The following is a 15,665-nucleotide window of genomic DNA, read 5'->3' as shown; positions in this document are numbered from 1 at the left end:
GAGGGTAGGGGATCCAGCTGGAGACTGCTAATGTTCTGCTGCTCTGAGATCGAGACAAATGAGTGAGATTGAGACCAATGAGGCAGAAAGGCAGTAGAAGGAACAAGGTCTTCAGGCTCCTCATTGACAGCCTCAAAGAAGAATCCAGAGTTGTCTCTGGTCTGGGAGGACTTGTCCTTTGATAGGACAGGGGGTAGGATGCCAAATCAGGACTTTGGTCATCAGGACAGTGGAACTTCTGGCCGCAGAGAGGATTAAATAGCAGCACCTCTGATGGGATATCAAATCAGAAGTATGAACATTAGGAAAGCTACTTTAGCTTCTCCATCCCCATGGGAGGTCTCTGGCCATATCCAGCTCCCTCTCTGTGACTATAAAAAAGGCCAAAATATAAATTCTTGCTGGTCACCAGCCTAAAAGCATCTCCTGTGGCTTCAAATTCCCTAGATTGCATGATTAGCTGTGGAGCCTAACTAGAGGCAATCAGAAATTCAGTCAGAAGCCTCAGATGACAAGACATTTCTGTATACCATGGATTTCCTAATCACGGGTCCATTAACTGGGCCATAGTCTTGATTGTATCCCAAACCCTCTAAAACTGGGACTAGGAATCCAGGCAGCTTGTTCCATGGTAGGCAGTGGTCCTAACGCCCAGTGGTGACTTCTGGAGGAAGGAGGTCCTGGCGTGAAGGCAGGCATTGAAGGCCAGGGTAAATGCTGCAGAGATTTGTAACTAAGGACTTAGGCCCTGGAATCAAACTCATGTATTCACATCCCACTCTGTAAAGATGTAACCTACACTGCTTCGTATGAAAGTGGTTGTAAAGTGTGAGGTAATCCACACGGAGTGCAATTATCAAGTGCCAGCACAGAATAAGCATTCAAAATGCGTTAACTAGTATTACCATGGGCCCATAGTCCCCAGGAACCCTAGCCCATCTTGCCAGAGAAGTACCACACTCACATCATTACTCAGCTCATCCATTTAATCAGAGGATTTGGGCAGCTGCAGGTTTGTCCTTCCATCCATGCTCCCCCCCCTGGAAGTAGCGCGCTGCTCTGTGAGTGCAGAGGTAGCAGCATCTAGCACGAGTTTTAGTCCCATTAGCAGAGGGCACTCTTTCGGCTGTGGTTTGGTTCATAGCTCCCTGTACACGGTACATCAGGGCCCAGCCTATCTGCTTCTGTCAGGCTTCGGGGCTTTCTTCACATTGTCCAGTCGGATCACAGGGCTTCACCGGGGATGTCGGTTTGGCCTGGGCTCCCTGATGAATGGAACCCCAGAAGGCCGACAATCTGAGTCAGAATTCGAAGCCGTGCACAGTGCCCACGGTGACTCCTTACCGCCGAGGCCTGTGTCGAGCCCAGAAAGGAAAGCCGGTGACCTTGATCGGGCCCACGTGGATTTAGGGGTTTGCGCCTGGGCCCCTCTGGCTACCCGGGGGTGACCCCGGGCGGTCCCGGAGGCCGCGGCGCAGCTCCTGAGTGAAGGTGTCTTTGAAGCGGGCAGCGCGGCGACCTAGGGAACCCGCGGGCCCAGCCGCGAGGGCTCGAAGGCGCCGGGCTGCGTCCTGGCCGCGGAGCTGGGCCTGCAGCAGTGCGAAGGCTGTGAGCTGCGCCGCACGCCGGATGGGCTTAGACTCCGACAGACGCTCCACCAGCTGCGGGCTGTAGAGCAGCGCGGCCAAGAGCCGCCGAAGAACCATTCTCGGAGCGACCCGGAACCGAGAGGCCACAGCTCTTACTTCCGACCGACGACTCCCAAACACGGACCACGTCTGCGCCCGCCCCGCCCCGTGACGACACTGCCGCGCTGGGATTGGTCCATAGGATATCCACCTTCTGCGGCCGCTTCAGCGCGTTTCCGCTTCCGCCGCCGCCGCGGCTGCCTCGTTGATCCCTGAGTGGCGGCGTTTTCGTCTACCTCTCTGCACTATGTCCGGCGGCCTTCTGAAGGCGCTGCGCAGCGACTCCTACGTGGAGCTGAGCCAGTACCGGGACCAGCACTTCCGGGTGAGGGAGGCCGGGCCGCGAGAAGGAAGGCCCAGGGCCAGATCGCCCAGAATCGGCTTACTGTTGTCTCATTGTGTCGTTTTCCATTCTTTGGTTTCCCGAAAAGCGAAATGAGGCCCGGTGCCTCCTGGGGAACGGATGCTGAAAGGGCGTTTAGATACCACTGAATGCCTTTATCTCATAGAGAATTTGAGGCTTATTTTCCTTTCCCTTGCAGCTGCTCCCTGCAGAGGGGTTCCAGCGGCAGTAGTAACGGTGGCTTGCGTTTTCACAGGCAATGGCCTGGGAAGGTGACTTTGTGATATGAGGGGCAAAAGGTGTCCTTTTGACACCTGGAGGGAGTATGGAGGGGCGCTTTCCTGACCCAGGTACTGGGACTTTTTATTACTTTTTTAATTTTTAGAGAGGGAGCAGAAGCGGGGAAGAGTTGCAGAGGGGGAGAGAGAGGGCAAGAATCCCAAGCGGTCTCCCTGCCCAGCGGGGAGCCTAGTGCGGGGCTCCATCCCGTGACCCTGGGATCATGACCTGAGCTGAAATCAAGAGTGGGAAGCTCAACTGACTGAGCCACCCAGGTGCCCCTAAGTGCTTTTTTATTTTAAGTTAGATCAGCTTTTTGTCGTTGTGGCCCTTTCCTTCCTTGGCACAGTAGATTGGTCCTACAAAGTTCTGCGCAGTGGGCTGGGAGACACAAAGTTCAGCCTTGTCTCCAACCTTAAGGAGCCCTCGGAGTGGGAAGGTGGACCATCCCAGCTAGGCACTTTTAAGTGTCTAGGTGTCCAGATCAGAGAACTGCTGGGTTTCAGAAGAGGGAGGTTTTAGTTTGTGGGAAAAGGAAAGGCTGCAAATATTCAAGGTGGGCTGTTGAGTATCAGCAGAGGCAGTGTTGAAGTGGAGCAACACTCATCAACCACTGGTTATTTCGTAAACTTTTATCGAGTGCTGTTGCCGAAACTGCTAAGTCCTAGAGGGAGAGGGAATATTGTTTCCGTACCCTTAGAGTTTATAATCTTCTAATAGGGATTGTAAATAGTGGCAAGTAATCATAATCTAGAGCAGAAATGGCGAGGATAAGGGAATCCTGTGAAGATTCAGAAAAGGAAGACAGCTTGTGACAGGAAAGGAGGGACGTGTTTTCAGAAGAATGTGGGCAGGGGTACCTGGCTGGTTTAGGCGGTTAAGCCTCCAACTTCGCCCTGCATCAGGCTCTGTGCTGACCGCTCGGAACCTGGAGACTGTTTCAGATTTCTCTCTCTTCCTCCCGCCTCTCTCCTCCCCCTCTCCCCCTCCATCTCTCCCTTTCTCTCTCTCACCTTCCCCCTCTCTCTCCATCTCCCTCCTCTCAGTCTCCCCCACCCCCTTGCATTCTGTCTCCTCAAAAATAAATAAAACATTAGAAGAGGGTGGGCATGGAGAATGCAAAAATGTGTTAGTAGGGTAGGGAAAAGGAAATTTTGAGGCCAAATTGAGGATGATCTTAAATTCATTCACTAAGCCAGCCGTTTTTTTTGTTTTTTTTTTTCAACGTTTTTTATTTATTTTTGGGACAGAGAGAGACAGAGCATGAACGGGGGAGGGGCAGAGAGAGAGGGAGACACAGAATCGGAAACAGGCTCCAGGCTCCGAGCCATCAGCCCAGAGCCTGACGCGGGGCTCGAACTCACGGACCGCGAGATCGTGACCTGGGTGAAGTCGGACGCTTAACCAACTGCGCCACCCAGGCGCCCCAAGCCAGCCGTTTTTAAATGCTTACTATATGCCAAGCAAGATTTTCACTTCTATCACTTTTACAGTTCTTGTTGCTTTAGAAAGTTCCCTGCATCATAACCATCTTGAATTTCAGGTATCCTATGAGATTAAAACTGTGAAAAGTTTCAACTTTTTCTGTTATTCATCTGTGTGGTCTGAGGGACCTGTAACTTTATTCAGATAGTAGTAAGATACTATCATGAGGAATTTCTGGTGTTCCCTGAATGGAACCCACATGAATATTCCTTAAGTGAGTACTTACACCACAGTTGTCTTAAGCTGTAGCTGTTTGTTTGGAATAGGCTATTTGTTTGGATTACTTACATGTGTGAGAAAAGTAGAATTAAAAAAAGAAAAGGCCTCCTGGTAATTTTAATAAATCAGTAACAGCAGTGATACAAATAAGGTGAATCTACTTTATCTAATGCCTCATTCCAAAGCTCTGAAAACTCAGGGCACCGGGGTTGCCCGGTTGGTTGAATATCCAACTCTTGATTTCAGCTCAGGTCATGATCTCAGTTTGTGGGTTCAAGTCCTGCGTGAGTTAGAGCACTGTTAGCGCAGAGCCTGCTTGAGATTCTCTCTCCCTCTCTTGCTGCTCTTCCCCCACTCTTGCATGCAAGCAATAAATCAAACAAACAAACATAAATAAATAAAATTGATGTTTATTCTTGAGAGAGAAAGAAACTTGGAGCGGGAGAGGGGCAGACAGAGAGAGAGGGAGACACAGAATCCAAAGCAGGCTCCAGGCTCATGAGTTGTCAGCACAGAACCCAATGTGGGGCTCCAACTCACAAACCGTGAGATCATGACCTGAGCTGAAGTTGGATGCTTAACGGACTGAGCCACCCAGGCATATTTTTAAAAGGGGTGCTGGGGTGGCTCAGTCGGTTAAGTGACCAACTTCAGCTCAGGTCATGATCTCGTGGTTCACGAGTTCAAGCCCCACATCAGGCTTTGTGCTGACAGCTCAAAGCTTGGAGCTTACTTTGGATTCTGTCTCTGTCTCTCTGCCCTTCCCTGCTCACTCTGTCTCTGTCTCTCTCTCTCTTTTTTTATTTTTAATTTTTTAATGTTTATTATTTTTGAGAGAGACAGAGTGTGAGTGGGGGAGGGGCAGAGAGAGAGGGAGACACAGAATCTGAAGCAGGCTCCAGGTTCTGAGCTGTCAGCACAGAGCCTGACACGGGGCTTGAACTCACAAACTGTGAGACCATGACCTGAAATGAAGTCAGACGCTTAACTGACTGAGCCACCTGAGACGCTTAACTGATAGAGCCACGTTAATCTATCTGACACTTAACTGACTGCCCCGAAAACTTGTTTTTAATGTAGAATGACTTGTCCTGTGTACTTTTTTTTTTTTTTTTAATGTTTATTTATTGTCCTGTGTACTTTTTAAGGAAGTATGGGATTGGGGCTAAGACTGGGTTTGGATTCCAGCTGCAACTACTGAGTAGCTGTATGACCTTGAATAAATTACTTAACTGTCTTTTCTCAGGTGTAAAATAGGATAATAAAACAGGACCTACTTCGGGATACCTGGGTGGCTCAGTTGGTTAAGTGTCCAACTCTTGGTTTCAGGTCATGATCTAACACTTCCTGAGTTTGAGCCTTACTGTCAGCTCAGAGCCTGCATGGGATTTCTCTCTTGCATGCACGTGCTCACTCTCTCTCGCTCTGCCCCTCTCTGACCTTCCCCTGCTCACATACTCTCTCTTTCAAAAGAACCTACCTCATTCTGTTCTGAGAATTAAATGCGATTCATAGGTGGAAGTCTCTGGCCTGTGGTCACTGGAGGAAGATATACCTGTTTCTTGTGTATGAGATCTATGTATATTCATACTTAAAAAAATAATAATTTGGGAGCATCTAGGTGGCTCAGTCCATTGAGTCTCCAACTTGAGCTCAGGTTGGAATCTTGTGGTTTCATGGGTTTGAGCCCGGCATCAAGCTTGCTGCTGTCAGCGCAGAGCTTGGGATCCTCTGTCCTTCTCTCTCTCAAAAATAAGTAAACATTAAAAACAGTAATAATTTGGAGCATACCCTTCACATTGTTCTGTACCTTTTTTCAGTGTGCTATCTTGGAGATGTTCCTTATCGCTGCATGTGGTTCTACTTTTTTCTTGGGGCTGCATAGTTTTATATTTATTGATGTACCATAATTTATCTCATCATTTTCCCCTTGATGTGAGTTCAGATGGTTTGTCTTTTCCTCTGTTCTACCACTGAACGTGATCACATGAGATCTGTTAGTCTGAGTGACCACTGTGCTACAAAGCATTCAGAGACCAACAATGCAAAGTCTTATTAGAGTGAAGGAAGCTGGATCAACATTATATAGAGAGTAGTAAGTGAAGAAGGGAGGCCTCTTGGGAAAGTGCTCTGGGGGCCTGAGTGTGGATCTACCCAGCCACTTTCCAAACTGGAATACCACTGTATGGTTGGTGTTAGAGCCCTAACCTGAGAGCCTGAGAGCAGGTCAGTGGGTAGGGCTTCTATTTAGTCAGCATCTGTCCTGCCCATTGTGGAGGCTAGAAGAGGAGATCCAAGATGGCCAACTAGTTTCTATGCCGGCATATAAAATACTAGATCTAGCCCATGATGAGTCCCAAGTATTGTGAAGTGTGTTGGCTGAAGGCCAGTTATGTTTCTGTCTCTGGCTTCATCCTGTCTTCCAAATTAGGAAGGCTGTCAAGAACATAAGCACTTGTTTTTAGTGATTATTACATTTTCTCCTAAACTCAGAAAAATCTATGAGCATGTAAACCATCTCTTCTCTAGGAGAGTATTATAAGGGATACCTGTCTGAAAATGCATTTATTTTTCACTACAAAAAAGACCTTTCTAGTGTATTGAACAATGAGAGAAGGATCTAATGCTGAGGATATGGAGTGTGCACGGAAAAGGCATGCCATTGGGAGCAGTGTGTTACAGAAGGAGGGCTACGTGCAACATGACTCAAGTTGTGGCTGTCTCCTAGAAGCAGTCTGGACCTGCAGATGTGCCTCCTAGAATGTGAACACCTGTCTTTCTCTCTCTCCCCCCCCTCCCTCCCTCCCTCTCCTCCCCTCTCCCCCCCCCCCTCCCCCCTCCCTCCCTCCCTCCCTCTCCCCTCTCTCCTTTTGGCAAGGAAATTGTGGTAGACTGGGATGATGAGAAAGAAGCTGATTCCCAAATCAGAACTAATTGCCATACTTTGAATACTGTTTAAGCAGGACTCTTCTTAGATTGTGTTGCTTAACTTTTTCTCTATTTGAAATTCCAGGGTGACAATGAAGAACAGGAAAAATTACTGAAGAAGAGCTGTACGTTGTATGTTGGAAATCTTTCCTTTTACACAACTGAAGAACAAATCTATGAACTTTTCAGTAAAAGTGGCGACATAAAGAAAATCATTATGGGCCTGGATAAGATGAAGAAGACAGCATGTGGGTTCTGCTTTGTGGAGTATCCTTCCTATGTGTCTGGCATAAGCTATTGGATGAGGGTGGGCCTAGAGTGGCTAGTCACCTGTTGAAAAATTGAGTGAGGCCATCCACTAATTAGCATCCCTGTACTTAACCTCTCCTTCTTCCTTCATCTCCCTCTTAACTTCCTGTCCAATGTGTCTACACTCTTGAATTGTGAAAGCTGGTAACATTTACATCCTGTTCTGAAATCCATGCTTTTGTTTATAACTGATTCTTTAAGAAACAATCTGTTGACAGTATATGCTCGTGATATTTACAAAAGTCCAAAGCGGGGGCACCTGGGTGGCTCGGTTGTGTCCAACTCTTGATCTCAGCTCAGGTCTTGAGTTCAGGGTAGTGAGTTCAAGCCCCATGTTGGGCTACACGCCCACACTGGGCGTGAAGACTACTCAAAATGGGGGCGGGGTGGGGGTGGAAAGCGGACCAAAAGCTGACCAAAAGTTCAAAGGGTATAGTGAAAACCTCTGTACTATTCTAAACCTAGAGACTGTTACCAGTCTCTTGGGTATCTTTCCAGAAGTGATCCTGTGGATATGTAGTAGCATACTGCATGCACTAATTTTTGCCCTCTACCTTAGAGATTGTTTTATGTTAGCATATGTAGGTGTACCTCTTTTTTAATGGCTGTACAATATTTCATTATGTAGATATATAGAACTTGATTTTATAGGTCAAAACCAAACAATTTACTTCTCTGGAAATTGTATAAATGTTGGACTTCCTGGATTTATCATTTGGGGGGTTTTTCCCCAATATTTTCGTATTTGGTCATTTTGATTTATATATTCTGAGAAATTTCCCAGACTTGATCTAACAGCGTGTTTTTAAAAACTTTTTTTTGTGTCCCAAATTACCATTTCTTTTTTCTTTTTGGCAGTTGTATTTATGCTGTAAATTTTCCTTAAATGTCTGGTGATCCCTAGGTTTCTGATCATAATCAGGGAAAGGCTAAGGCTAACTTTGTAGACCCCAGCAGATCTTCTCTCTCAAGTTTCTGCCTTGCCTTTGGGATGTGTGGGTTTCCCAAATGCTAGTATGAAAGGGATTTTATTTTGTCATAATAACTTCAAAGACACTGCCCTAACCCTAGTTCCTCCAATTTGTTCAGAATTCTGTCACTCTCTTTTTATTTGCCTAGGATTAAATGCCTTCCTGCTACTGGGTCGTCTTCCCACATATAGACCTTTAATTAAACCGTTTGCTGTCTCACACTTGTAAGAGCCTCATGTGTTTGCTGTCTCCTTTAAGCTTCTTCAAGAATATTTCAAACTGTGACTTTCATTCATCAGCAGTCTTCCATCAGCTTTTGTTGAATCTCTGGTTTCCTGATGGCCTTTTCTGTTCTTTGGGTGTATCTTTTCTGTCATTTTAATTGGGTCTTGAGAAGGAAATGAGGAATATGCTCACTCTGTCAGCTTGAAATGGAAGCCCTACTTAACCTATTCCAAACTTGTGATTTTGGTATTTGATTTCTAGGCTCTACAAGCTTCTTCCATTCTCCTGTCAGTCACAGAGGACAAGAGTGCTCAGATTTTATATCTGCCTCTTCACAGGGAGAACAATGAGAACACAAAAAGCAAAGAAAATCTACCTTATAGTTAATAATCAGTCTGTCTTGGCTTTTGCATCTGTCTTGTAGGTCAGAGATTCACAATCATAATAGCAAATACCCAAAGGAAAGGCTGCTGTGGACAGTGGTTTCTCTCAGTTTGCCCTTTTCTCATGTCATTCAGCAAAAAAGTTATTGAATGCCTCTTCTGTGCCAGCAGTGTAGGTGTTGGACACTGGAATTTCTGCAAGTGCTTCCTTACCTGTGTAATTAAAGACATAGAGGGAAAGGGGCGCCTGGGTGACTCAGTCGGTTAAGCATCTGACTCTGCTCAGGTCATGATCTTGTGGCTTGTGAGACTGAACCCAGCTTCGGGCTGTATGTTGACAGTGCAGAGTCTGCTTGGGATTCTCTCTTCCTCTCTCCCTTTCTCTGCCCCTTCCCTGCTTGTGCATGTTTTTGCTCGCTCTCTCAAAATAAGCCTTAAAAAAAAAAAAGACATGGGAAAAAATCTAGATCAGCATTTCCCTGAACCCAGCCAATGATCATAATTGCTTATGGAGGTTTTTTTAATATGTAGATTTTTAATGTTAATTTAGTTTGAGAGAGCATGTGCATGAGCAGGGGAAGAGCAGAGAGCGAGAGAGAGAATCCCAAGAAGGCTCCCCAACTCTCAGCATGGAGCCCCACGTGGGCCTTGAACTCACGATCCATGAAATCATGAACTGAGCTGAAATCAAGAGTTGGATGTTTGAGCCATCCAAGTGTCCCTGGAGATTTTTTTTTTTTTTTTTTTTAATACCACTCCAAAGATAGATTTAGTAGACCTAATTAAATAGATTTGGAAACAACTAACCTGATAGAGTCTTTCCTTCTAATGAAATGCAATGGCAATTCCATATGCACTGTAATCTCTTTATTAAGGTTGTTGAATATACAGTTTCAGATTTGGATGCTTTTGTTTCTTTGGATAAGAAGTGTGCAGTTTGTGATCCAAACCTGCACTGAACATATTTATACTTTACAAACCAAAATATGGGGACAGTGGGACCAAATCATTATCAGCAAGATTCTCCAGGAAATCTGTCAGTAGCCCTGGATAAATCTTAGTTGACCCTGTTAGTGCTTTTGGACCAACCTCAAACAAGCTTGTGCAAGCCAGATTACTGTCTCTGAAATCTATTTGGTTGGATTTGTTTTTGTATTCTTTCTTATCTCAGCTTCATTTAGATGTTTCCTGTATTTCTAAAAATGTTTGGAGAAATGCTATATAGTGTTCCTTAATACTTCCACTTAAGATACTATTCAAGAGCAGATGCAGAAAATGCCATGAGGTACATAAATGGAACTCGTCTGGATGACCGGATCATTCGCACAGACTGGGACGCAGGCTTTAAGGAGGGCAGGCAGTATGGCCGTGGGCGATCTGGGGGCCAGGTATGCAGGAAGGTTCTCTTGGCTCAGGGTTTGCCTGGGATTTCAGTCCTAGTGACAAGATTTTGTCAGTTTGTGTTTGCTCTTGTAGAAAATAACTTTGTGCCTATAACCCTCGCTTGAAGGGAATCTGAAAACTACCCATTAGGATTGGTAAATTATAGATTGTATACATTTTCACAAGCAACCATTATTGGACTTCTGCCAGGGCCTAGATATTTTGTACCTGCAAGTGTCTAGAACAAAAGGAAAATGCACTGAAATAAGTTCTAAGTTTTTATTTTAAAAAATAGCCTAACTTGAGTAATCTTTGGAGTATGCTACTTTTGAATGCTGGTGAAAGAGTATGAGCATAATGTTTGGTAAAAAACTGTTAGTAGGGGCACTTGGCTGGCTCAGTCAGTAGAGATGTAATTCTTGGTCTTGGTTGTGAGTTCAAGCCCCACGTTGGGTGTAGAACTTACTTTATTTGCTACCCCAATCTTCTCTATAATGTAACTTGTGTTCTTTCCAATTAAGGTACGAGATGAGTATCGTCAGGACTATGACGCTGGGAGAGGAGGCTATGGAAAACTGGCCCAAAACCAGTGAGTGGTGAGAGCCCCATCGTGAAAACTCAGTCCTTTGGCCTGTTCAATTTGCCATTCATTACCCAAGGTCTACAAACCTGTCCACTTGTACCATGCTTTGATCAAGGTCTCTTCTGAGCTGGAAGCCTTTTCCTGGTTTTCCTTTGAAAACTATTAAAGGACAGAATCCAAAAGAATGCCTTTAAATCTGTAGTCTTACAATCTTGGCCATGTGTCAGGTTACCAGGTCAGAATTTGTGTTCCATGGCAACAGATTCGATCTATGATGTTGATCTGTCAGCCCCAAACACCACACTTCTTTTAGGAAGATGGAAAAATTTTTAAATGGATAGTACGATCACAGCCTACATTGGGACCTGGAATTATTAAAAATTAGGTTTGCAGGAGATAAAATGGAATAAATGGGGCTTTGCTATGTTGTACAGCTTTGTTCTGTTTAGAAGTCTGACAACTACATTTGTTTCTGGGTTGAGTTCTAATCTCTAAAGGCAAATTTAGGAGTCAGGGCAACTTCCTAAATTGTTGGAGCAAAAGTAAGCCTTAGACTGTAAGCCAGGGGATACCACCAGCTTATATACTATATGTATTAAGACTTGAGTATTTATTATTTTATACATTTTTCAAAAGATGTGTTTTACTTAGAGCTACAGAAGGGTTTATGCATCAGACTGATTTGTTTTCAGAATGATGTTAGGAATGGACTGGGTTTAAAAAGGGCTTGAAGATCAAGAGAACACAAAACAAGAACAATCAGAATTGCTTCCCTCAGGAAATGTGTTTTGGCTAGTTCTCATATTGAAGTCTGTCTTGTTTTTTCCTTAATTGTGCTTAGAGAAGGGAGTCTACAAAATTTATTTTGTATTCATAAGGCATAAGTTGATTTCTCTAATATAACTGTTAGTCTAAATAATTTTCCCTGACATATAAGTGAAACTTTCTCATCTATCAACAAAGTATCTCCTAACTTCTAAGGTTTGTGAGAGTTGAAGTACCTTAATAGGAACATCTTTCATATTAAAGTATAGGTTCTCCCATTAAGTTCAAGTTGATTACTTGGATTAAGAGCTATGACTAGCTGTAAGTGCATAATTTGCAGATGTTTAATGAAGACATAACACTCTTCATTTGAAATATTTCTTTTACGCTGTACTTTGAATTAATGTATTTTATAATGTTGTAGTAAAACGTAACTCAGATTTCCACAGACAGTGGCTCCTTTTTGAATTGTTGAACCAAGTTATCATCTCTGCCCATCACCTATAAAGAGAGACACTGGAACTCTTCCTCTGGAATATTTGAGTAATGTGCAGAATTTACATGTCTAATAGCGAGCTCATGAGTCACATGGGGGTAGCGGCTGTTGTAGTGCATGCAAATATGAACATTGCCGTCACTGCAGAAAATTCTGTTGGACACTGTTGGGTCAGCTGCTTAGAGCTTACACTGGTCACTGTTCATAAATGGGCTTTGTCGTGACAAGAGCGTCACTCTCCCAAACAGTACATGTTATTCAGTACAAGAGAACACACGTTTATAAAGGCATTTAGTTTATTTTTCAAAAAAATATTTTTGCTAGAAGGTTTGAGTAATTTTACATGATCACAATCTTTAAATAAATTCTTTTTCTGTCCAAAGGTACCATTTAAGTGAACAGCTTATCTAGGCCTGTTTTTGTAACACCCAAATACAATTTGCATTTCTCTGACGGTATATTCCCTAGGTCTTAATTATCTATAGGCCAGGAGGCAGAGCCTCGCACATAATAGAAGTAGGTGCTTTACAACTGTTGATTAGTTTGGTTTCTTAACATAATTAAACAGAGCAGGTAGTCAGTATATTCAATTCACACTATTTATTATTAACATACTTTTTCTCGTGTGAAGGGTCTGATCCACCCAGAGCTCTCCCAGTCAGCCCTTCTCACCCGGGGAAGCAGTGAACACTACTGCAAAGAAAAAGGGCAGCTCTTCCACTAGTCAGGGCTGTTGTTTTGTTCCAACCGTGACTCCAAGATGACAGTGTCACTCAGAAGTAGAAAATATAATGCAAAGCCAGAAAGTGGGGATATTGGCAGCAACTGCTTCTTTTCCCTTCCTTAAGAGGTTCCCTTTCTTCTTAAGAGAACTAAAAGTTGAATTAAATCCACATTCATGGCTACAGATTTAACATAAGGACAAATCACTGGAAATAAACAACAGACTAGTAATTTGCTGATGGACCGGGCAGCTTGAAGGCACATCATAAGCAGCTTTTAGTTTGTACAAGGCCTGCACTCAACCTCAAAAGCATAAGGTCTGCCCACTTTGTGGACACCCAAACAATTCAGTGCCAAGCTAGTGACAATAAAACAATGCCTGTCTCTTCCACCAGCAGCCCAGACTATATTTAAAAAATGTCTTTGTTGCAAAGAAGCAATTATTGCAAACATCAGGACAGAGGCCCCTCTGATGTAGGGTTTGGGCTAATAGAGGTTTACACCTAATCACAAGGGGGAAAAGCAACTCTGTATGCTAAAACTGAGTTTCACGAATAGAAGAACATTTTGAACCATACTTAAAACATCTGACATTTAGGCAAAAGCAAGCTTGACAGTACACCTCAAGGTGCCCTATGAAGCTGGAAGTGAAAGGGAAGCGGGACTTGGACAGCTTACTGTAGTTACCTCTGAGCACCCCTGCTTGCCTCAGCGCCGAGGAGGTGACCGTTTCTCAGACTGGAGGAAACCGGCAACTCCACTTTTGAGCATTAAAGATTCAGAACACAGTTCTGCCTCTTCTACGTGCCTGGTTGTCAGTGAGGAGGTGAGATGGAGCTCTAAAGTATAAAACACTGTGAATCCACAGCCTAGTTACTGGCCACTGCATAACTGCCCCCTTCTCCCATTAGGCAAATGTCTTACATGCAGATTTGAAAAAAATCTCATGTTTGCATAATTAGCTAATGTCAGAAAACCTCAGGATCTCTTCCTCACTTTAAATTGTCATCTTTGCAAATGCTGACAACACAAGCCTAACTGTAGCAGCATAAAGTGCCTCTGATCTCAGTCCTTTTAGCGACCTGAAGCACAGTAAGAAATACTGACCTGGTTTTACACGAAGTCTAGAGGAGTGTGGAGAATGCTGGGGCTCTTTACAATGTAAACACTGGTGTTGGTGCTTGGAATGTCAGGGGATGGGAACCCTGCGTGTAAACATGTTCTGACTCTACCTTCAACTGCTGGAAACCTTACCTCACGGCCAAGTTTAACTGCACGTTTTAGCTTTTTATTTCCAACACCCCACACCTAACCAGGCATAAATCCAAGTATCTTCTGTCATTTACCTGGTATTTGGTGTAAGCTTCTGAGATGCTTACACACACCTCTGTTGTTTTTTCTGCCCCAGTTCAGAAAAGGTAATTGAGTAGTTTAACATGCATCTTTCCTCATTTCCTTTCTTTTCAAATATCACAAAAGGCTAGAATAAAGATGCAAGATCCATTACTTTAATCCTAATGCAGCGAAGTATTAGGACAGGGTTGCTTCTGCTTTTCCCCAGAAGACGAGGTTGATAGAAGTGAAAAAAGGACTCCAGCTCTGGAGTCTCAGGGTTGGTCAACAAGAGGCCAACTGAGGGAGCCCCGCATGCTGCTGAGATCACTAAAGAGGTAGGAGCAAAAAAAGTCTAGTAACATCTGCTGTGCTCCTGTGCAAGCAAGTCTTACTACTTTTCCTCTTCTCCCCACCCATCTGCAAAAGACCTGGTCAGTCTTTAGTTCTGAAGATTAATATTTAAACACCATTGAAATAGAAAGGTATTTGCCACATCTTAGACAACACAAGGGCAGTGACAACTTGTAAATTACTCTTGGAAAGGCTGAATTCTCATGTGGTTGACTACTAGTCTGATGGATATTAATGTTTTTTAATAAATCCAGAGAATTCAGTGTTCCAGCAAAAGCCTTTATAAGATTTAGGCATTTGTTGTAATTCTTAAAGCCAAGATTGAAATTTTCTCATGTGTTAAAATAACTGGACCCCCCCCCCCCCCCAAAAAAAAGCTGTTGTCTTGAATCAACTCCTCCCAAAGTAGGCACTGCACTTATAAGTGTGCTTGTCTAAATAGAACACACCAGTCAGGTTTTGGCCACTTCTCACCCTTTCAAAAGGAATGCAATTCACTCTGCAAGACTCATCTGGAGAAGGAAGTCCATGAAAGGTGCAGCAGGTTAAACAGGACTGGGTTTGTCAAAACCACCACTCCTAGCTACCCTTTACACCCCAGGGAACAACGATCCTTCTCAAAGTTATGTTGTATCAAAAACATCCTGCACTTTTAGGTTCTGGGATTAAATTTTAAACCTGTATTCAGTTCACGTCTAAGTAAATTTCAAAAGCTGCACCAAATCTACTAGGCTTTTTTTTTAATACTCTGCACTGCATGCTCTGTCTATATGCATGCGTTTGGATAATAAATATTAAATATGGGGGAAACACGGAATCCATAAAATTAAAAATGAAACCAAACTGAACATTAAAAAATAGTACACGGTAGCTAGAGAAATGAATAGGGCAAAAAACAAATTTGAGGTAACAATAGTGGCCCAACACCACTGATCTGAAATATCTGTAAAAATTCAAATAAGTGTTTGGAGATTCAAGTAACAAACCATCTGCTTCAACTTGGTCAGACCTTCCAGAGTCCTGCTGAGTTTCAGTCCATGAGCCGGCACTCACACAGCTCCTTGTAAATCCTCTTCCGCACTCGGGGCATGTCCTCTTGGGAAAACTGGAAAGGCTGCTCTAAGGCGAGGCACTTGCAGTACTGCAAAGGTCCCAGAAACACTTAAATGGCATATGGAGCTTTGATGCAGACCTAACAG

General features: G+C 43.9%; 3 protein-coding genes across 8 annotated transcripts in view; 1 reads left to right on the top strand and 2 right to left on the bottom strand.

The window, feature by feature from the left end:
* Positions 1 to 972: 972 nt before the first annotated feature.
* On the bottom strand, positions 973 to 1,751 carry NCBP2AS2 (NCBP2 antisense 2 (head to head)). Its single transcript, XM_060639619.2, has one exon. It carries the CDS (start codon positions 1,704 to 1,706, stop codon positions 1,407 to 1,409), a length of 300 nt encoding a protein of 99 aa, XP_060495602.1. The 5' UTR covers positions 1,707 to 1,751; the 3' UTR covers positions 973 to 1,406.
* The window catches only part of NCBP2 (nuclear cap binding protein subunit 2), a 34,428-nt gene continuing 20,505 nt past the window's right edge, over positions 1,743 to 15,665 (top strand). Inside the window, exons 1-4 of one of the 2 annotated variants that reach the window (XM_060639618.2) lie at positions 1,743 to 2,013; positions 7,028 to 7,209; positions 10,080 to 10,218; positions 10,735 to 10,802. In XM_060639618.2, coding sequence (XP_060495601.1) covers positions 1,936 to 2,013; positions 7,028 to 7,209; positions 10,080 to 10,218; positions 10,735 to 10,802 — 467 coding nt within the window. In that variant the 5' untranslated portion in view covers positions 1,743 to 1,935. Of the gene's footprint in view, positions 2,014 to 7,027; positions 7,210 to 10,079; positions 10,219 to 10,734; positions 12,010 to 15,665 lie in introns of those variants that run through there. The other variant, XM_060639617.2, reaches the window with a different exon arrangement.
* SENP5 (SUMO specific peptidase 5) overlaps positions 12,336 to 15,665 on the bottom strand; it is a 51,045-nt gene continuing 47,715 nt past the window's right edge. For all 5 annotated transcript variants that reach the window (XM_081796597.1, XM_060639611.2, XM_078453100.1 and 2 more), the window contains one exon: positions 12,336 to 15,607. In XM_081796597.1, coding sequence (XP_081652723.1) covers positions 15,497 to 15,607 — 111 coding nt within the window. In that variant the 3' untranslated portion in view covers positions 12,336 to 15,496. The remainder of the gene's footprint in view (positions 15,608 to 15,665) is intronic.

Source organism: Panthera onca, chromosome C2, assembly GCF_046562875.1.
Source record: "Panthera onca isolate mPanOnc1 chromosome C2, mPanOnc1 haplotype 2, whole genome shotgun sequence".
Classification (NCBI taxonomy): Eukaryota; Metazoa; Chordata; class Mammalia; order Carnivora; family Felidae; genus Panthera; species Panthera onca.
The sequence above is the reverse complement of the archived record's forward strand: the minus strand, read 5'-3'. Positions and strand labels throughout refer to the sequence as shown.

Coding starts and splice junctions, on each gene's coding strand:
- NCBP2AS2 (XM_060639619.2), bottom strand. CDS start 1,706: ATGGTTCTTCGGCGGCTCTTGGCCGCGCTGCTCTACAGCCCGCAGCTG.